We start from the raw sequence: 19580 nt of genomic DNA, 5'->3' as shown, positions 1-19580 counted from the left end.
GGGCCTCACACTTGTTAGGCAGGTGCTCTGCCACCTGAGCCCCGCTGCCAGCCCTTTTTGGTGTTGGGTATTTTCCCCACAGGGTCTCCAGAACTATTTGCCCCAGCTGGCTTTGAACGGCAATCATCCTGATCTCTGCCTCCTGAATACTAGAATTACAGGTTTGAGCCATTGAGCCACGGGGGCCCAGCTTCAACTGATGTTAAGAGCTGCTGGATGTAACTGGGAATCACTTTCTCCTTGCCTCCTCAGTAGGATGGTTTCCTCCCAGGCCATCTTCCTAAAATGTTGTGGAGAAGAAACTGGCCCAAGGTTCTCTAAAAATAAGTCACCCTAGGAAATAGGGGTGCATCCCTCTCACTTTTGGGACTCTTTAGGCTGATGTGCAGAATTCTAAGTTTCAAGTGAGACCTTTTATCCGCACCTCCCCCCAGAACATCTGTTAAGAGGAACATCTACTGGTAGAAAACTGGAGACATGTTAACAAGGATACTTACACAGACTTCAGGGAAGACGTTTCACAGCAGTAGTGTTTTCTTAGGTCCCCTGAGTCATAGGTCTGGAGTCATGAGCTCACATGGGTGGTTTTCCTTGACAATCTCTTCTAGCAGTTGGTAGAACGTGTTTTTCTAAGTGGGATCTATAGCTACCTACTTCAAAATCACGAATGGTGTGTGTGCGTGGGGGGCGGTCTATGTCTGCCCTTATGTCCCTTCCAAAATTGTAAATCATGGGGAACTAAAGGCTGTGATTACCCACTATTGAGAGGGATCCCACCAGGGTGCACACCAGTGCTCCATAACACACACTCCTCATGCATAGGGTTGACCGATTTCAGACTTCAGTTTTAATTGTAAAACTGCCCCGGGAGCCTGGCCAGAGCATGTTCTCACAAAGTGCTGACTCGCCCCACCCCTCCCTCTGCTTCCGCTCCACCCCCGTCGATCCCCCACACTGGTTCTTCTCCTCCGGGTGCAGAATTGGGTCAGGCCAACGTAGGCATTCCCCGAGGAGAAAGAGAGCGTCCTTCCACCAGCCTAGCTCAGTTCGCTTCCCTTGATAGGGTCCGAGGACGCTGTGAGGCTCTCGGTGGTGCCAGGCTCCGCCACTACGGAGCCTGGCAAGTTCTGGCCAGGTTGCCCAGCCCTCATGGTCTGGCCCAGGGTGCCCCCACGGCGGGCACTGGAAAGCTCGGAGCCTGTGCCCTCCAGCAGCTTGGCCACGAAGCCCACGCCTGCGGAGCGCAGCAGGCCCCCGCCCGCGCATGCGTACAGCACGGGGTTCACGCTGCTGCTCAGGAAGGCCAGCGCGATAAGCACGTTGCGGGCCAGCGCCAGCCGCGGCCCCGCGGGCCCCGAGTGCGGGCTTAAGCCGGCCAGCGCGCGGCCCGCCTCGGCCAGGTTCACCAAGTGATAGGGCAGCCAGAAAGCGGCGAAGGCCAGAATGATAAGCGCCACCAGGCGGCCGGTACGGCGACTGCGGCGGAAGCGCCGTGCCCGCAGCCTGCGCCCGATGTCGGAGTAGCTGGCCACCACCGCCGCGAAGGGCAGCAGGAAACCCGTGAAGGCCTCGAAGAGCAGGTGGAAGGCCCTGTGCCTTTCGCTGGGGTACTTGGCGAAGCATCTCAGACTCCTGTTGTTCAGTTCCGAGCTTACTGTGCGGTAGGCGAGGACTGGCGTGGCCAACACGAAGGACACCACCCAGATGCCTGCCAGCACCCACAGGGCAATCGCCTTGGTGCGCACCTTCTGGGACACGAAGGGACGGGCTACAGCCAGTGAGCGGTCCAGACTCATGGCCGTGATAAGCAGGACGCTGGCATACATGCTGACTCCACAGACATAGTGGCACAGGCGGCAGCCAGCCAGTTCAAAGCTCCAGGCGCCTCGGGCCAAGGAGTGTAGGAAAAAAGGGGCAGTGAGCAATACAGCCAGGTCCGCCAGGGCCAGGTTCAGCACCAGCAGGGCAGTGACTGAGCGCTTCCGCATCCTTTTCAGAATGCTCCATACCACAAAGCTGTTACCAGGAAGCCCCACAGCCAGCGCCACCGACAATAGGACAACAGCCAACAGAGATATGAACCTTAAACTTAAGGAAAAGGATGCCGCAGAAGATGTAGTGTTTGTAGCCATCACAAGGACCTGGAGAGTGAGGGTGCACACATGAATGAGGGTAGGCAGCCAGTTTTCCTGACACTCTTGAACACTAGGGACATCAGAAAAGTATACTGCCTCATCACTGCCAGCTGAAGTGTCTTCAGGGGGATCTGGTCAAGTAGAAATAATACTAGTTTCCTAATTTGTGTATGGGGCCCCTTCCTGCCCAATTGCAAAATATACATCAATGGCAACAGCGACAGCAACATTTCCAGACCTTTTTCAGCCTCTTTCCTTTGGGAGACCCCACAATTCAGGCTTCCTGACTGGAGACTTTCCTTGAAAGGCTAGCTCTCTCTGTCCTGTCAGGCCTTTAACCACCTAGCCCCAATCATATTCTCCAATCACTCAGTCACTATGCACAAAGATGACCAGGGTGCACCAAGAATAACAGTGATGGGGAGGAGTTAATGGACAGGCTTCAAGGACAAAACCTCCAAACTCCTTTTACACTGGTCAGGCTTTCTTTGAAGATTTGCACCTTCTCTCCTGGCTGCACCTGATAACAACAACCACCAACCACCCCGCCCTGCCCCCATCACTCTCACACATAAACACACATACACACACACACACCGTCCCCAGTCCCAAGATACTTACTGACAAGTTTTGCAGGTACTGATTGGAAGCTGCTGGCAATTCCAGGGTCAGAGCAAAATGTAGTTAGTCTCTAGAATCTGTTCTAGTGAGGGGCCTGGCCCTAGGTCTGGGTGCTGTGAGCTAAATCAGCCAGAGAGGAAGTACCATGACCGAGCATAGGACAGGGAGGACATATCTTCTTGAGGGTGGGGCTGAAACCCCTGCCCCCTCCCTTCACTAGGAGGAAGGATGTCTGTGTTCCAGGCAGCCCAGAATGGAGGACTCCTCAGGGGTGGGGCCAAATGAGAAGAGCCCAGGAAAGAGGGGGTATAAGGAGTGAGTCGGCTGGGGTGTGGTCTTAAGATGCAGGTCTAGACTGGAGAATTGAACAAGGTAATTAATTGTAACATAGAGGAAGGAAGGACACTGGAGAGGGAAATGGGCTCAGAATAAGAGGCTAAAATGCTGGTATCCAAACCTTTATATTTCACATTAAATGTCTGGGTACACAATGTAGATGTTTAGAACGCTGGGAAGTGTAGGTTGAAGCTATGACTAGGTTCTGGCTCTGGGTGTGGATTAGGTAGCATCATGATTTAAAAAGAGCATGTCAGTAGACAGAATGGACAGCACCCTATTCTTGGCTTCCATTCAAGCCATGATCTGGGTTGTGGGAATAGGGCCATCCCTCAGCAATTCCCATCCCTCCCTTCACTTAAAGGGATTGGGTCCATTCTAGGTCAACCAGTTTCCATTCTAGGTCCATTTTCTTTGGTAAAAGCCAGTCTAAGTGGTCTCCTTGGTGACTGCCACACAGAATTGTAATTTCCTCCCCTTCCCCTCCCTGCCACCTGTCTTGTGTTTGCCCATATGGTTACCCTACTAAGGTTGGATTTAAAAACTGGGTGCTTAAAGGAGATTGGCACCACTTCTTTCCTACATTCCCACAGCCAGGGTGATCCAGTTCCACCTCTGAGAGGCTGAGCTAGGCTGGGCTGAGAATGAGGAACCAGAAGTGAGGGTGCAGGGGCAGGGATACCTCATGTCATCCTTACCACTCCAGAAATGTGGAAAGAGAAATAGCCACCAAAGTGTCAGCCCTCCCCTTCTATGGATGAGAGGATGTCTCCTCTCTTTGAAGTCTCCTATAGAAGTCAAAATCTAAGAATGCCTTTTTGCAGTCTACCATGAGCCTTCTTGCTCCCCTTTCAACACCACCACTTCTCAGGAAAGATGCAAGGTGTAATTGTGGTCTTTGAGGTCTCTGTGCTTTCCTGCACCCCTACTTGCCCTGCATTGAGGAAAGCCAGAGCAGAGTTGACCCAGTAACTATCAGGCAGAGGATATGATGAAAAGAGGGCTGAAACCACAGCAAGAGCTGAAGGCAGCTTTGAGGAAGGGCTTTCTGACAACATAGGGTGTGTAAATGGGGACTATGTAACAGGAAGTTAGGGAACCTCAGCCTGAGAGCACCAAGAGAGGAAGAAGCCCAAGTTTGGGGATAGAGCTCCAAGGTCAACCAGAGCCCCTTCAGACAGGAACTGGTTGTCCTTGCCTCTTCTTTCAAGTTGCTCTTTACCCTATCTCCCTCAAGGGTATTCCCCCCTCCCCCACCCATCACCAAGGACTAACCTATATTTCCTGCTGCCCTAGTTGAGAGCTCACACCAACCTCAGTTTTGGTGAACCTGGAATGACCCTAGGATTAGATTTCCTTTACTCTCTTAGAGGATGTGAACATTTATTGAAGCAGAGTCTGGGGTGATGTCAGGGTAACTCAGGTGACCAATCTCATTTGCTAGTAGACTAATGGGGCAGGGACAAGAGATTTTTTATTGCTAAAACTGAGAAAGTTCTGGGGCCAACTAGGATGGATTGGATATGAATGCCCATGGATATCCTCTGAAAAGAATCCCATTTTACAGCCCCCAAATCAAAAATGCAAGACTGTGTGTGTGTGTGTGTGTGTGTGTGTTACTAGGGACTGAACCCAGGGCCTCGATCTTTCAAGGCAAGCACTCACTGTCCTCTGACGGTTTTTAGATGTAGCAATAGAGATTCCAAAATTGGGGGACTGAGAAGTACTGGAGGAGGGATTAGGAATAGGTAGTCTTGGAAGGAGGGAAGACCTAACAGAAAGAAACAAGAAAGAGAGGTGCCACCTCCCTGAAAAATTCTCTGTTTTCCAAATATTCTTGCCATTCTTCATTTCACCTCATCTCCAACCCCCAAATTTCCCCTGAGCAACTGCTGGCTTCTAGGGTCCCTCTCAAGTAGCTTTGGTGGGGAGGGTGAGATGGTGAGAAAGGAAGGTAAGTCTCAGATTCCCAGGCTCCTATCTCACTGTCCACTCCTGTGTACCTCTCTCCCACTGTACCAGCCACAAAACAGGCAGGAACACTTTCCTATTAAAGCCACATATTTACTTTCCCCTTCCAGAGGCAGTTTCTTCCCCAGACAACTCTCAATGACCCCAAAGTACAGATGTCATCTCCATCCCCTAGTCAAACTTCCATACCTTTCTTTCCTCTTTGTCCCTTTATTTCAAGAATGGTTCTATGAATAGGCCTAGGTAAATCAGGCAACCTGGGTGGGGAAGGCAGGCACTGAAGGCTGGCACTGTGCAGCCCTGGCCTGGCCCTTCCAAGAATTAGGTGGCTTCAGTACAACTCAGGCATGATGAACCGTCACAGAGAACACACTTAAGCCATCATCAAATGGCTTCCAGTGTATTTCACAACAATACTTACTAGCAACAAGTAAGCAGTACTGGCACATGGATACATGCCAATCTGCAAACACAATATTTTTAACATAGACCTTCATCACCCTCACAATCCCGCAGTTTGGAGGAAACTGGGCTTGCCCCAGGTGTATAATAATTCTGCCCAGCCAGATCCAAACTGTAGCCTCAAAATACTCCACCCAGAGCAGGGGCAATGGAAAGTAGTAGGGAAGAGCAGGCCCAGTTATTTGGTCAAGGATCCCATTCCTGGCTATCCCTCTCTATTCCTCCCCCCGGGTCCCCATTGCCCCCACCTTGCCCCACTACTTTTAGTCTGGGAGTAGTTCGGAGCTCCATGGTACCCTCCCTAGAGCGGCTGACCCCTCGGACTTCCCCCGAGCCCTCAAAGAGCCGTGTGAGAAAACGGGGTCCTGCCCGAGGTAGCAGATCCCCAGCCGTGAAGACGTAGAGCACTGGGTTAACGCTGGAGCTGAAGAAGGCCAAGGCGGTAGTTCCAGCCCGTGCTGCCTGGCCCGCCCCGCCGAGCCTGGCCAAAGCCCCTTCGGGTGGAGCGAGCGCTGCCAACACCTGCAGAAGATTGACCGCGTGGTAGGGTGCCCAGAGCAAGCCGAAGGCGAGTACGATGGCACCCACCAGGCGTCCCACCCGCGTCCGGTGTCTCTTGGCGCTCCAGCTGGCGCCCCGCAGCCGCACCAGCGTCACGCTGTAGCAGCCGATCACCAGCCCAAAAGGAAGGACGAAGGCGGTCAGAGTCTCCAGGCTCAGGTGAGCAGCAGCATGCGCTGGCGTCGGGTGGCACAGCTGACACACGCGGTCGCCCCAGAGGTGGCGGTAGATGGCCGCCGGGAGGGCAAGCAACAATGCGGCCACCCAGACTGCCAACAGCAGGCGGCGGGCCAGGGCCGGGCTGCGCAGCCGGGGCGCCAGGAAGGGCCGAGTGACGGCGAGGCAGCGTTGCAGGCTGAGCAGGCTGGTGAGCAGCACGCTGGCGTACATGCTGAGTGCGCACACGTAGTACACCGCCTTGCAGCCCACCTGACCCAGCGGCCACGCCTGCCCTGTCAGGAAGACCACGAAGAGCGGAGTGAGCAGTAGCACCGCGCCGTCGGCCAGCGCTAGGTGCAGCACCAGTGTGGCCGCCAACGGCCGCCCCCTTGCCGGCCGCCAGCCAGCCAAGCTCCACACTACAAAGCCATTGCCGGGCAGTCCCAGCAACGCTGCCAGCAGCAGGAAAGCCGTGCCTGTAACCCGCGAGGCCTTCCAGCTCAGCAGCGTCTCGTTCCCCGGGGGACGGTAGCAGACTGACATCCTTCTTTTCCTATAAGAGGCTGGAAAGGCCCACATTACCTTGGATGCAAGGAGATAAGGGACTGTGCCTCTGACCCACTTGCCTGAAGCAAGCCTCCCTTCTGTCCAGAAGCCTTGGCTTACCCCAGGCCCCAAGACCCTAATTCAAACACCACCCCTTCTTAGAACCCAGATCCCCTGCTCCCAGTCAGCTGACCTCCCCCCACTGCTGGACACCTCCCCATAGCCCAGTGCTATCCAGACACCCAGTCCTCATGCAGGGCTTTAACTATCTCCACCTCCACCCCTCTGGCCCAGCCCCATTCCCAATACCTGGGGGCAAAAGTGGGCGGTGGGGAGTAAAAGAGCATGGACAAATCTACTTACCCACTGGGAGTAGGCAGGGTTGAGGGCCTGCAAGAGGCCTAGAGAAAGTGAAAAGTGAAGCAGCAGTGGGTGAGGTGCCTACTCCTGTCCTATGCCTCTCACATTTGCAGAGGGTGAGGCAGGAGTGAGGAGGGACAAGATGGTGCTCATCCTCGGCCTTTCCTGAGGCCCCTCCTTCACCCTGCTCCTTCCCATCACTAACAGGCCCAAGCATGTGGGAGCCTGCCTCCCTAGGAAACAGGATAAGGCTGAAGGGGTACAGATAAAGTGCTCTGGCTCTGGAGGGGAGCAGGAACACTCTGGAGACTGACCCTGGGCCTGCTCTCACCCCACCCTACCCCACCCCACCCCCATCTCTGTCCCCAATCCTTCCAATCCACTTTTTGCAGTGCTTATGTTCTCTCACCTTCCTGGCCTAAACTCAGCAGAGAAAGGGACCCTAACACCTCTCTCCTAGCTTCTCTCTTTGCCTGTTTTCAGCCTCTCACTCCTGCTGAGCCCCCTTTTCCCTCAGCTCTTAGCCTACCCAATCCCATCTCTTGCTTTGGACCCTACTCAAGTCCTCCACTCTGAGTTCTCACTAGGTTTTCAGTGGAAGGCATAGTGCTAGGTCCTGGGGGCAAGGTGGAGGGGGATAGGGTGTACATAGAGGTATATAAGGCTTATAACCTGGTTGGGGAGTCATAACACACAATCATGAGACCACACTTCCAGGCTGCACCAGGATATAGGACAAGGAAGACAGGGAAGGAAGAGACCTCTGCCCAGTCAACAGCCAGGACTGGGGCTCCCTGAGAATAAGGACACCAGGAACATTTAGTTTGTTTTCCACAAAGCGAAGAATGAGAAAAGTACATGGGTATGGGGAATTCTATGCTTGTTTCGGGTTTTTTGGCAGCACTGGGGTTTGAACTCAGGTCCTCACACTTGCTAGGCAGGCACTCATACTACTTGAGCTACTCTGCCAGGCCTTTTCTGTGATGAGTTTTTCAACACAGTATCTTGAACTATTTGCCCAGGGCTGGCTTCAAACTGCAATCCTCCTGAGCTCTGCCTCCCAAGTAGCTAGGATTATAGGTATGAGCCACTGGTGCCTGACTCAATCCTATACTTGGAAGGTCAGCTCAGGAAGCAAGAGTGAGGGAGCAGGGGAAGATGGGAAAGAAAGCCAGTAAGAACCTGTTATTGTGTTCCTTAGGTAGGCATGGAACCTCTAGAAGTGTACAGAATGCCCAAAACAGAAGAGTGGGGCATGCTATATCATTTGAGGATTACGCTAGAAGTGTCAAGCCCCTGTATTTTCCCCTTGCACTTGTAAGGGTTTGAGTGAGGTGCCACAGATTTTGACAAGGCTTCTTCCACCTTAGCCAAACTCACAGCCAAAGTGACACCAAAAGCATGCAGGAGAGTTCCTAGAAGTAGTGCTGTAAATCACCCCAAGAATAGGGCCATGTGGGATTCCAAAGAAGGAAGCACTAGATGTCAAGGCAATCGGTCTAAAGTGTTTACAGAAGTGGGCTTACAGAGTAGTCTGTAATCATTCTCTTGACACACAGGAAAAAGAAAAGATGTTCTGTCTACCCTCCTGCCACAAAGGAGTTCAGGGTATGGAGTTTGTGAGAGTTTCAAGGAATTTGGTTTAGGGCTGAGGCTAGTTTCTTTCAGTGTTTTTGGCAACAGTGCCTGGCAATGTTCAATGTGCAGACTTAGGCTCAAGTCTGCACAAGAAATGTAGCTGGCCTGGGTCACAGAGTAGTCAAGGCATTTTGCGTCTCTCAGATCACAGAAAGTAAGCTGGGGAACTGGGGACTCTGTAAGGCTCGCAGGGAGGAAAGTGGGGATTCTGCGCATGTGGGGGGTTTACTGTCAATAAGTCCAAGTTTGTGTGCAATTGTCCATCACAGCTGCAAATGAAATCAAAGAGGGGACACAGGGGCACCAAAAGCTAGTCCTGATGCCATCGTAGGACACTCCCTCATCCATATCTCCTTCATTTCCATTAACTGGCAAAAAGGAAGAGGTGAGAGAGGTGACTACTCCAGGGTCACTGAAGCAAGTTCTGGAGAATGAAGCCAGCCCAATAGGAGGAAGAAGGTAAGCAGGAAGGCCAGGGTAAAGGTCAGGATCCTGATTATCCTGGATCCATGGGTCAGAATCAGCTTCTCCCCACACAGCTCCCAGACTCATTGCCCCACTTCTCATTTTTTTCATGCCTTGCCCAAGCTCCCACTGTTTCCCACCCTGAGCAAGTTTCCCCCACTCTCAGCCCAGCCTTTCCCAAAAGCAGCAGCTTATGGACTTTCCAGTACATGGCAACACAGTGTGTCAGATCACATGTGATTTAGCTTCTCTGAGGTTAGGAGTCAGACACTGTTCCTAGAAAATTATCTCCACAGAAATAAAAACACAAGGTCACATTCCATCTTTTTACATAGTTCCTAGTTACCCTACACACACACACACACACACACACACACACACTCACATCACACACACTTCTAGGGATTTGCTGGGAGTCCTACTTCTACCACCTTATCTAGGCCCCTCCTCTTACCTCCTCTTGGACTTTGTCCTCATTAGTGGCCAGGCAGGGGGACCAGAGTCCAGGCTTGACTCATCTCCCCTCAACACAGCTAAGATCCCAGCTTCATAACAGAAAATAACACTTCAGCCTCAGCACAGCCGAGAATCATTCAGCCCAGAAGCCACAGGGAGGCAACTCTCCTACTCCTCTCCACCATGGACTATCTCTCAGCCTTGAGCCCCAGTGGCCTACTCAGGTGACTTCTAACCTTCCTCTTTACACACCAATTTTGGGGATACCGGCAAGTAGGACAAGACATTTAGTGTCCAGGAGACTCACTTCCCCTCTTACCCCCTTCTCTACACATCTGTCCAACACCTGAACCACTGCCCCTCCCCCACTTCCTGGTCTCTCCTTTGGCTAATTTGGAAATTGAGAGCCCTCCCTTCCTTAACCCTCCAGCCATCCCACCCCCATCATCTCCACTACACTCACCAAGCTCTTCTCACCCTTCTGGCCCTTTCTTCCCAACTATCAGGTCAGTATCCAATATGAGCTCAGAGTTTGGCCGTAGGGTCTGGACCTCAACTCCACCACCTCAGCGACCTTTCCGTGTCTGTGACCACAAGCGGACAATCCGGAAAGGTCTGACAGCAGCCACCCGCCAGGAACTGCTAGATAAGGTGAGTGAGCCAAGTTCCTGGGTTCCTATAGCAGGGGCAGCCAACGGGCTGAAGAATAGTGACAACTTGGGATGGTGGAACAGACAGAATGGTGGAATAAAAAGCTATTGAGTTATCAAGGTCACCATGTAGTGGACAGAGTACAGATGAGGTACCCCTCTCTCTAAGGCTAAAGGCAGAGGGTAAGCCCAGTGGCCTCTGTTGCATTTGGGTGAATTTGTTTCTTTTCCAAGTAGTGGGCTTTTCTTGGGAAGTAGGAAAGCAATAGATAAGGGAGAGCTGGAGGGATGGAATTCAGAAGTATGGAAAGACAATTTGTATGAAAAACCAAACTTAAATCCTGATTTTGCTACTTGCTGTCAAACCTTGGTAAGTTATTCAATCTATCAAGACCTCAGTTTCTTCATCTGAACAAAGAGAATAATGAGCCATCTCCTAAGATTATTAAAAGGAATAAAAGCACATTAGTATGTAAAGTCCTCATAGATACCTAGCACACAGTGAGGCCCCCAAAACGTTAAAAAAATCACAGTTACTAAAAGGTTGTGGAGAACACTAAAAATGGGAGTGAGATGAGACACTGTAGGCAACAAGACAGAGGCAAGATTTCAAGAGAACCTGACCTCACACTTGATTTCAAGAGTGCTTGACAGGTGCTTACCACTGAAGCCACTCTACCAGCCCTTTTTTGTGTTGGGAGTATTTTCAAGATAGGGACTTGTGAACTATTTGCCCTGACTGGCTTCAAACTGCAATCCTCCTGTCTCGCTGGAGTAGCTAGGATTACAGGTGTGAACCACCGGCAGAGCTGTTGTTTTTGAGACGAGGTCCAAAGTTGTCCAGCCTGGTCAACTTTACTCTCCTAGGCGCAAGCAGCCCTCCTGCCTCGGCCTCCCTAGTAGTTGGAACCACAGGAATGTGCTTCCACACCTAGCTCCTGGCTAGATTTAAAAATTCTAAACCTGTAGACTTTGAGGGGAGGTGAAAATGATATAGCAGGAAGAGCAAAAAGAGAGTCCCCCAATGATTAAAGGACATTGAGAGCTGCTGGCTGGAGAAGGGATAGCAAAGCACCAGAAGTAGAACTGAGATATCAACCAGTATCTAGGGCAAACATTGGTCATTGCTTCTTACCACTGGGCAGGCACTGGAGACCCTGCTCCTGAGTGGAGTACTAACACTGGTGCTGGAGGAGGATGGGACTGGCGTGGAAAACGAAGACTTCTTCCAGCTGTTGGAGGATGACACATGCCTGATGGTGCTGGAGCTAGGACAGAGCTGGAGCCCCCCCAGGGTGAGAAGCCCATACTGAGGCTCCTTAGATCACCATCCTTTCTAGCTCTCCTAAGCTTCTTCTCTGGCCTAACCCTGATCTCAGAGGCAGAGGCACGGGGAGAGCTATTGAGCTATCAAGGTCACCATGTAGTGGACACAGTCCAGGAGCAGGGAGGTCCAAACCACAGCTAATGGGGTTAGTGGTGGGTGTCAGGTTGAGGGTCCACCATACTGATGGGAGTACCCTACAGAGTGGGGTACTGTTATATGGCCTGGGCCGAGAGAAGCCAAAGCACAGCAAGGACATCGCCCGCATCACCTTTGACATATACAAGCAAAATCCTCGTGACCTCTTTGGCAGCCTGAATGTAAAAGCCACATTCTACGGACTCTACTCTATGAGTTGTGACTTTCAAGGAGTTGGCCCCAAAAAAGTACTCAGGTCAGAAATCAACATGTCCTATAACCCCATCCCCTACAGTTGGATAGTCACCCTCTCCTGCACCCACTTATCCCATTAGCTCTCCCTTATAAAAACCCTCCAGCCCCTAGCTCAATGGCCTTCTCTGGGACTCCCCTATTTATTTAATTTCTTCTGATCTCTCCCCTTCAGGGAGTTCCTTCGTTGGACCTCCACGCTGCTGCAAGGCCTGGGCCATATGTTGCTGGGAGTTTCCTCAACCCTTCGCCATGTAGTGGAGAGGGCTGAGCAGTGGCACCAGCAGGGTCACCTCCATTCCTATTAAGCAGGGGCTCAGATATTTTGTTCCCAGACTTGTTCTGTAAGACACATTATGAAGTCTGTAACAGCATCAGGTTTTGGTACCTGCAGACAGTACAGGATGGATAACTCGCCAGATTTCCCCACTGTCCTCTGACCCTACTGTGACAGAACCTGTCAGCAGACTGCCCTACTCCCCCAGCGTATACCTTTCCCTAAAGAATGCTGCACATCCTAGCCATACTCCCGCCTCCTACTTACCCTGAAAGGCCACAAGCCAGTCCCCAAGCATCCTTATCCCACTCTGACTGCTGCCACATCTAGATTCTTACCAACTCCTCTTGTCGCTAAGATCCCCAGTACACTGATGACAGCCCTCTCTGATATTACCTTAAGATCTCAATTTCTTCATACCTTTCTCCTAAAAACCAAAAACATCTCTAATAAAAATATAAAAACATTTATGCCAATTAGACTTTTTTTTTTTTTTTTTTTGGAGACAGGGTCTCCCAAAAGGTTTAAGGCCCAGGCTGGCCTCAAACTCACGATCCTCCTGCCTCAGCCTCCCAAGTGCTAGGATCACAGACATGCACCACCATGCCCAGCTCCAATAAGACCTTTGACTCCAACTTAAACCAGGAAGGAATTGAACAAGTACTCTCTTTTGCCCTTTTCTTCAACATCCAGTCCCAGATCCCAAGGCCTCAGTCTTCAAGAATTGAGTTCAATGCCCGCCTCCGCTTGGCCACTGCACTCTGCTGCTGTTCCCAAGCTTCTCGTCGCTTCAGAAAGGTAGTCAGGGCCACATTTCGAGCCACATGGTGGCCAAAAGGGTCTCTTATCAGCTCCTGGTTCTGTTCCCCTGCAAAGGAAAACCACTCAGGCTTAGTGACATCCATGCTCAAAGACAGATTCTAGTTGGATAAAGACCCCTCCATTTTCTTCTGATCCTGGGACTGCCACTGGGATGGAGCAAACACTTCACTCTTCAAAGAACAGAAGCCAGGAGGAGGGGTGACAGTAAAGGACTGTACAATCAGTCAGCAGAGGAGAAGGCAAGAGCAGATTGCTAAGAACCCATGTCCAAGACCACCCTTTGGAACTGAAGTCTGTTGAATTCAAGTTCATTCCTCAGCCACCCAGCTATCTGGCACAAGAGAAGGGAAAGTTTGGAAACATCAGAGAAGCACTGGTACTCACCCAACTCAGTAGCAATTTCCTTCCGGGCCCCCAAGGCTGCTCCACTCCAGATAGCATCTAGCACACGGCTGCCATGACGGCTACAGGCCAGAGCCACATATTGTCCCTGTATTAAGACAAACAAGGTAAGTTCTTCTAGGGAAGTGTACAAAAGTTTTGGGGGTGGGGAATAAAGCTTCAGAAGGTTAGGTGGGGTCAAAACAGTCCAAGAACCGTTTCCTCTCTTCCACTCTGAAGACACAGTCCTAGGGGAAGCTTGTTTTCTCTAAATGATTGACAGAGGAGAATCAAGCAGAAGTTTAGAAGTCTAACCTTTAGGGTCTGCAGCACACGGCGGCGCTGCTTGCGTGTCACAGAGGGGCTGGTCAGAATGGCATCAAGCACATGGGAACCAGCAGGGCTTTGGGCCAGAGCCAGAAGCTGTGGCCCTGTCAAGGCACCCAGACTTCCAAGTACAAGACCAGGGGTGGAGAAGTGCAGCAGATGCTGGAGCAGAAGAGACCCAAGTACTGTCACTTTTCCCAAGGCCCTGGCTGTGGCCATTTCCACCTGGGAACAAAGAAGTAGGAAATTAGGAAGCAGTGTCCAAACCAGGTGGATAAGCTCATCCCCAGGATACTGCCACCTTTGCTTGGATGAGGTTGGAAATCTCATCACCCTCCCCAAGGGGCTTCCCAATCCCTGAGAAGTCTGGCCAATTAATCACTGGCTTAGCCTCCTCCCTGCTTCACCTGGTGCTCTGCAGGTACTGCCTCCTCCTCCTCAATTAGTTCATAGTACACCTCATAAGCTGTCAAAGTGGCAAAAAGAGGAACACAGGCCACTTGCCGGGATGAGGGCTCTGCACAGTGGAATGCCTAGAAGGGAAGACAAAACATGATGACTCTGAGAGCTACCCCATCCCCAATCTCAACTTTCTGGACAGGAAAAATGAGAAGGCCTAACTCTACAAAAAAGTAAACTCCATGAGGGCAGGATCTCATCTGCTTTGCTGTACCCCAACCTCTACACATATAACAGGAGCTGACTAACCATGTACCCCTAAACTTTTCTCTCAGTTCTGGAAGATAATTTTTCAATCCAGGGTTGTATGATGGCTCTTGGACTCATTTTTCCTTCTCTCTATGAACTTCCTTGGCAGTAGACCTCTTGAGTGCAGATTAGATAAGTCCTAACTCATAGAATTGTACCAAGGGCAAAAATGGGTTGCAAGTAATACATACTTACCTCCAACAACAGCTGCAAGACCTGGGCTTGGTGAGTCCCAACTCTGCGGCAGGCCCCCACAAGGGCAATAACTACACCTGGGTGGCCCTGAGCCAGTACAGCTTCTAGGACAGGGCTCAGCTCCTCAAACACGGAGGACAGCTGAGAGGAAAATGGGATAAAGAATCTTAGGCATTGTGGTAATAGCAGACTAAGTTATTCAGAGACATCTTCCTTCTGAAAACAACTAAAAGTGCCAAATAAAATAAAAAAGTATTTCCAATGTCAGGACTTTGGTTTGGCTGGGTAAGGCCCTGGACAAGGGGGAAGTCATAAAGGTGCCACCTAAGGGGACTTTAAATAGCCCCTCTGTAGGTGCAGAGGAGAACTAGGGGTAAGAGAGAACTAGAATTACACCTGCCCTTCCATTCCAAATCCCAACCCAGAGAGACCACAGGAAAGCCCATCTTGGTGCTAAGCAGCAGGGAAAAGAGAAGCAAAAGCAATGGCTTTCGTGCTCATGTGAATTTGTACCCAAGTGCCCAGAGTCTGGGTGGACCATAGAAGTTCAAGCTGAAAACTTGAATTAAGCCAGTCTCCTAGTGAGGCATGGTGGTACATTCCTGTAATCCCAACATTTAGGAGGTTGAAGCAGGAGGTTTGTGAGTTTGAGGCCAAGCTAGCTTCAGCTACACAGTATGACCTATATTGGGGGGGAACCTAAAGGCATGGCTCAAGTGGTACAATGTTTGCCTTTGCATAGCAAGCACAAGGCCCTGAGTTCAAACCCCAGTACTGCCAAAATAATAATAATAATAAAACAAACTTCTTCATGGGCCAAGTGTGGTGGCACATGCCTGTAATCCCAAATACTCGGGAGGTGGAGATCAGGAGGAACATGATTCAAGGCTAACTTGGACAAAAGTTAGTGAGACCCTCTCTCAACAAATAAGCTGGGCATGGTGGTAAACAACCATAATCCCAGCTATGTGAGAGGCATAGGTAGGAGGATTGTGGTCCAAGGCTAACTCTGGGCAAAAGCACAAGACCCTATATAAAAATTAACTAAAGCAAAAAAGGAACAGTGGAAGAGCCCCAGCCTAACAAGCATGAGGACAAGTTCAAAACCCCAGTACACACACACACACACACACACACACACACACACACACACACAAAGGCAGTCTCCTACTGGTAGTCATACCTCTGGGAGGAGGGCACCTTTATACTAAGCTCTGGAAAACCCTGAGGTTAACTTTACAAGGGGCAATGAACAATACACTGTCAGAGACATCCAAGCACACTATAAAATAAGACCCAACAAACAAGAATAGCAGAAAGAGACCCAGTCAAGTTTCCCCCTCACCAGCTGAGGGGTAGTGATTGCATCCAACAAGCGTTGCAAAGGGAAGTTTGCAATGGGATGTGCAGCCAAGGTCTGCAGCTGACCCTGGAAGTGATCCTCAAAGAGGCTCTGGAGCCTGGGGGCCTCCAACACCAGCAGTACTTGCTCCAAGAGTCTGGAGCTTGTCTGATCCCGCAAAAATAGTAGTAGGGGGCTGGAGACAAAAAGAGCATAAAGCAGTTTTAACTCCACTTCATTTAAAATGCAGCTGCACCACATCACCTCATTCATTTTACACAGCCCCACCAACTGTGGTCAGTCCTGAGGTCCTGACCATACCTGCCATCTGCTGAGGAATTGCAAGTACTCAGGTAGCCAATCACAGTATTGCAAAGATGGGCACAGAACTGAGGCAGTTTACGGTGTAAGATCTGTAAGGCCACTTGAAGGCAGAAGCTGGAGATCTTGTCAGTGATAAACACTGTGGGGAGAAGGCAGAAGTAATTAACGGCTTTTTCAAAGGCCTGACACCTGTACAACCTCAAACCTTAAGCAACAAAGAGGACTACGTACACAAAAGCATCCATATAGTGTTTTGCAACAACAAATCAGACCAGGTTTGAAGAGGAATGACCTGCCCTAAGGGCCCTGGTTGGAGGTAATCTCCTCTAGCACAGTAGATCCAGACCCAATTCCTACTTCCCTTCTTACCAGCAATGTCCTTGAGAAAGCAGGAGCTCAGGTCCTGAAGGTGATTCAAGAATGTGTCAGGAACTTCAAAATCAGTAGGCTTACATTCTCGAGCTGAGGCCCTCTGTACTTCTGAGAAAGATCAAGAACATGTGCAGTGGTGAGATTACAACCTGCCATCCAGAACAGAGAAGAACTCCACAGATCAATGAGGATTCAGCTTGCAATACAGAACAGATGAATGTCTCCTCTGGATGACTAAACTGAAATGACACTTCTTTATTTTTTTGGCAGCTCTGGGATTTGAACTCTCAGAGCCCTTGTACTTGTTAGGTAGGCACTCTAATACTGGAGCCACATCTCCTGTCTTGAAATGACATTTCTGTTTAAATTTTCTAAGGAACTTCAACCAACCTTCCTGTGGGCCACAGAAGATAGTACAAACTCCTCAGCCAGGCAATCCAAAATCAGGCCTCATTTAAACTTTCTGGCTGGGCATGGTGGTATATGGCTAATAATCCCAGTTAGGTAGAAGGTGAAGATAGGAGGATGCTGTCAGAAGAAGGCAAAGTGGTGGTGGTGGGGCAGGGGAAGCAGCAAGACCTGGGGGCATGGCTCATGTAGTAAAGCACATGCCTAAAGGGGGGAAAGGGGGAGAAATGACCCAAACATTGTATGCACATATGAATAAAAAATAAACAAATAAATAAAATTAAAAAAAAAACCCACATGCCTAAAAGCACAAGGCCTTGAAGTCAAGCCCAGCACCACCAAATAAACTTTCTAACTTATTTCCCAGAGTTTTCAAAATGTAGGTCACAGCCTATGACTGTATCATAAAATCAAGTTAGTAGTCTCAATCAGTACTTTATAAAAAATGAAATAGAGGGCTGGCAGAATGGCTCATGTGGTAGAGTGCCTATCTGGCAAAGTGGGAAGCCCTGAGTTCAAACACCAGTACCACCCGAAAAAAAGAAAGAAAGAAAACAATTTGATATATTGTAAGAACTTTTGTAAATGCCACAATGTACCCCCACCCAGCACAACAATAAATAAAAAAAAGGAATGAAGCAGAATAAAATTTAAAAACCACTAGGTGCTGGTGGCTCACACCTGTAATCCTTGCTATTTGAGAGGCTGAGATCAGGAGGATTGAGGTTTCAGGCTAGCCCAGCTAAGAGTTTGTGAGGCTCCATCTCAAGCAATAGTTGGGCATGGTGGCATGAGCCTGTCAACCCAGCTATGACAGGAATCCTAAAATAGGAGGATATGGTCCAGGGAAAAAGCAAGATCATATTTCAAAAATAACCAGAGCAAAAAAGGGTTAGATGCAAGTTTAAGCACAAGAGTAGATAAACCAGGGTTCTAACCCCAATAAAGTATATATATATATAGAAAAATATCAGAGTGCTGCATATCGTAAGGGTTTTGCTTCCTGAACTTCTGCTTGAGAGCAACGTGTATATACACACATACATGTTGAGTCATGTTTAAAAACAAGTTTTTACTGTGGGTTGTGGTACAAAAAATTTGAAATTCATTGCTCTAAATTAATCACCTCTTCCTGCTGCCCCTATGCTAAACAGGTGTGCATTCTTACCTCTGGGCCTCTGTACACACTATTCTTTGTTCTTCTAAACTGTGCCCTAATATCTCTGGTAATTATTCAAGGCCAAACTTTCACCATAATGACTTATTCTTCCGGTTACTCTCTTCTGAACTTCCCACCAGTTCCACCTCCCTTTCTTGTAATACTTACCAGATGATTGGGAGCCACGGGGCCTGACTCTCTCAGACTCCAGGAGTGTCCCTCCCAACACCTGCAGCAGTGTCCTGACCACGAAGCTGCCATGTGTGTCTCCACAGTAGAAAAGAAAATCACCACACACCTCTGAAGCTAGTCCCAGAACCAGTTCCTCCAGGGTCTCCAAGGGACCATCCTTCTCCTCCTCCTCCTCCTCCTCCTCCTCCTCTGCAGGACTCCCCAGCAATCGAGGCAGCTGCAGCAAAGCACTTTGCAGTACATGGACCCCGCACCGATGACAGGCCACAAAGCGCAAGTTGGAGCGCAGAGCTGCCCATACTCGACACAACGGTTTCAAAGGACTGAACCCCAAAAGTTCCTGCAGCATCTCACTGCCAGTTCTGTTTGTGGCCAAGGCTAGGGCCTGAGTCTCCACTTCCTTCAAAATATTGTGCACCATCAGCTCTGAAAAAACGTGGAAAACAATCATTTAAAGCAACTGAGAAGAGAATAAGGTTATGCTCCATCACTTTAACAAGGGGCAAAGGACAGAGATCGAGGAAGAGGACATAAGAAGTAAAACAAAGTCCCCACGCCCTGGGGACCCCAGAAAGTTTCCTTGCATGTCCTGGGCTTTATGCACTTGGTCCCAACCCTCAGTTGCTCCCTACCTCGTTCTTCCCCGGCCTCGGGAGCCTCTTTCAGAGTTGACAGCGCCCGCCGGAAATACCCCAGAGCTTCGGGGCTCAGCTGCGGGAGGGCATCTAGAGCGGGCTCTGAGTGCCGGCCCGCAGGCGGCTGGGGATGCCGTTCGCGACCTGGTGGGGGACGCCCCGACCCTCTGCCCCCGCGCCCACGTTTGCCGCCAGCTGGGAACTGGCGCCCTGCCATGTGAGGGAACCGCGGACCCAATCCCATGTGTGTTTCGAACCGCAGAAGAGAAGGGCTCTCCCCGCCAGCAGCGAGCCTGGTCTTCGCCGACTTCCGAAGTTCCGGCGTGTTCCAGTCGCAGAGCTCTACGTCATGACTCCGCGACGG

The 19580-nt window shown here is 50.3% G+C and overlaps 4 protein-coding genes across 6 annotated transcripts; 1 reads left to right on the top strand and 3 right to left on the bottom strand.

Moving 5' to 3' along the window:
• Nucleotides 1-5: 5 nt before the first annotated feature.
• Nucleotides 6-7267, bottom strand: Ltb4r (leukotriene B4 receptor). Of its 2 annotated transcripts, none has more exons than XM_074068274.1 (2): nt 7155-7267; nt 6-2141 (listed from the first exon to the last, which is right to left on the bottom strand). In XM_074068274.1, exon 2 carries the CDS (start codon nt 2130-2132, stop codon nt 1038-1040), a length of 1095 nt encoding a protein of 364 aa, XP_073924375.1. In that variant the 5' UTR covers nt 2133-2141; nt 7155-7267; the 3' UTR covers nt 6-1037. The 2 variants fall into 2 exon arrangements, with proteins under 2 accessions (XP_073924375.1, XP_020018503.1); XM_020162914.2 differs by lacking the exon at nt 7155-7267 and adding an exon at nt 2757-5297.
• On the bottom strand, nt 5448-8503 carry Ltb4r2 (leukotriene B4 receptor 2). Of its 2 annotated transcripts, none has more exons than XM_074068273.1 (2): nt 7155-8503; nt 5448-6808 (listed from the first exon to the last, which is right to left on the bottom strand). In XM_074068273.1, exons 1-2 carry the CDS (start codon nt 7366-7368, stop codon nt 5712-5714), a joined length of 1311 nt encoding a protein of 436 aa, XP_073924374.1. In that variant the 5' UTR covers nt 7369-8503; the 3' UTR covers nt 5448-5711. The 2 variants fall into 2 exon arrangements, with proteins under 2 accessions (XP_073924374.1, XP_020018479.1); XM_020162890.2 differs by having other exon boundaries at nt 5448-6827; nt 7155-7270.
• A 141-nt stretch (nt 8504-8644) lies between these two features.
• On the bottom strand, nt 8645-19550 carry Nop9 (NOP9 nucleolar protein). The gene is made up of 10 exons (XM_020162915.2): nt 19214-19550; nt 18558-19007; nt 16820-16930; nt 16448-16589; nt 16130-16322; nt 14785-14925; nt 14289-14414; nt 13870-14106; nt 13558-13663; nt 8645-13219 (listed from the first exon to the last, which is right to left on the bottom strand). The coding sequence occupies exons 1-10, from the start codon at nt 19458-19460 to the stop codon at nt 13062-13064; spliced, it is 1911 nt and encodes a 636-aa protein (XP_020018504.2). The 5' UTR covers nt 19461-19550; the 3' UTR covers nt 8645-13061.
• Nucleotides 9755-12827, top strand: Cideb (cell death inducing DFFA like effector b). Its single transcript, XM_020162917.2, has 5 exons — nt 9755-9934; nt 10217-10361; nt 11506-11655; nt 11888-12078; nt 12250-12827. The coding sequence occupies exons 1-5, from the start codon at nt 9894-9896 to the stop codon at nt 12380-12382; spliced, it is 660 nt and encodes a 219-aa protein (XP_020018506.1). The 5' UTR covers nt 9755-9893; the 3' UTR covers nt 12383-12827.
• Nucleotides 19551-19580: the final 30 nt, after the last annotated feature.

The sequence above is a fragment of the Castor canadensis genome, chromosome 3 (genome assembly GCF_047511655.1).
Source record: "Castor canadensis chromosome 3, mCasCan1.hap1v2, whole genome shotgun sequence".
NCBI lineage: Eukaryota > Metazoa > Chordata > Mammalia > Rodentia > Castoridae > Castor > Castor canadensis.
This window is presented reverse-complemented; position numbering and strand designations above follow the sequence as displayed.

What these genes read in the sequence shown, in the direction of transcription:
- Cideb (XM_020162917.2), top strand. Translation starts at nt 9,894, where the DNA reads ATGGACTATCTCTCAGCCTTGAGCCCCAGTGGCCTACTCAG. An exon ending in AGAGCTGGAGCCCCCCCAGG is followed by an intron (nt 11,656 to 11,887) that starts GTGAGAAGCCCA and finishes AGTACCCTACAG; the next exon opens with AGTGGGGTACTGTTATATGG. An exon ending in GGCCCCAAAAAAGTACTCAG is followed by an intron (nt 12,079 to 12,249) that starts GTCAGAAATCAA and finishes TCTCCCCTTCAG; the next exon opens with GGAGTTCCTTCGTTGGACCT.
- Ltb4r2 (XM_074068273.1), bottom strand. Translation starts at nt 7,368, where the DNA reads ATGCTTGGGCCTGTTAGTGATGGGAAGGAGCAGGGTGAAGGAGGGGCC. An exon ending in ACCCTGCCTACTCCCAGTGG is followed by an intron (nt 6,809 to 7,154) that starts GTAAGTAGATTT and finishes GGGCCTTTCCAG; the next exon opens with CCTCTTATAGGAAAAGAAGG.
- Ltb4r (XM_074068274.1), bottom strand. Translation starts at nt 2,132, where the DNA reads ATGGCTACAAACACTACATCTTCTGCGGCATCCTTTTCCTTAAGTTTA.
- Nop9 (XM_020162915.2), bottom strand. Translation starts at nt 19,460, where the DNA reads ATGGGATTGGGTCCGCGGTTCCCTCACATGGCAGGGCGCCAGTTCCCA. An exon ending in CTTTCTCAAGGACATTGCTG is followed by an intron (nt 16,590 to 16,819) that starts GTAAGAAGGGAA and finishes TTCTCCCCACAG; the next exon opens with TGTTTATCACTGACAAGATC. An exon ending in GTGTGCTGCAGACCCTAAAG is followed by an intron (nt 13,664 to 13,869) that starts GTTAGACTTCTA and finishes GTCTTAATACAG; the next exon opens with GGACAATATGTGGCTCTGGC.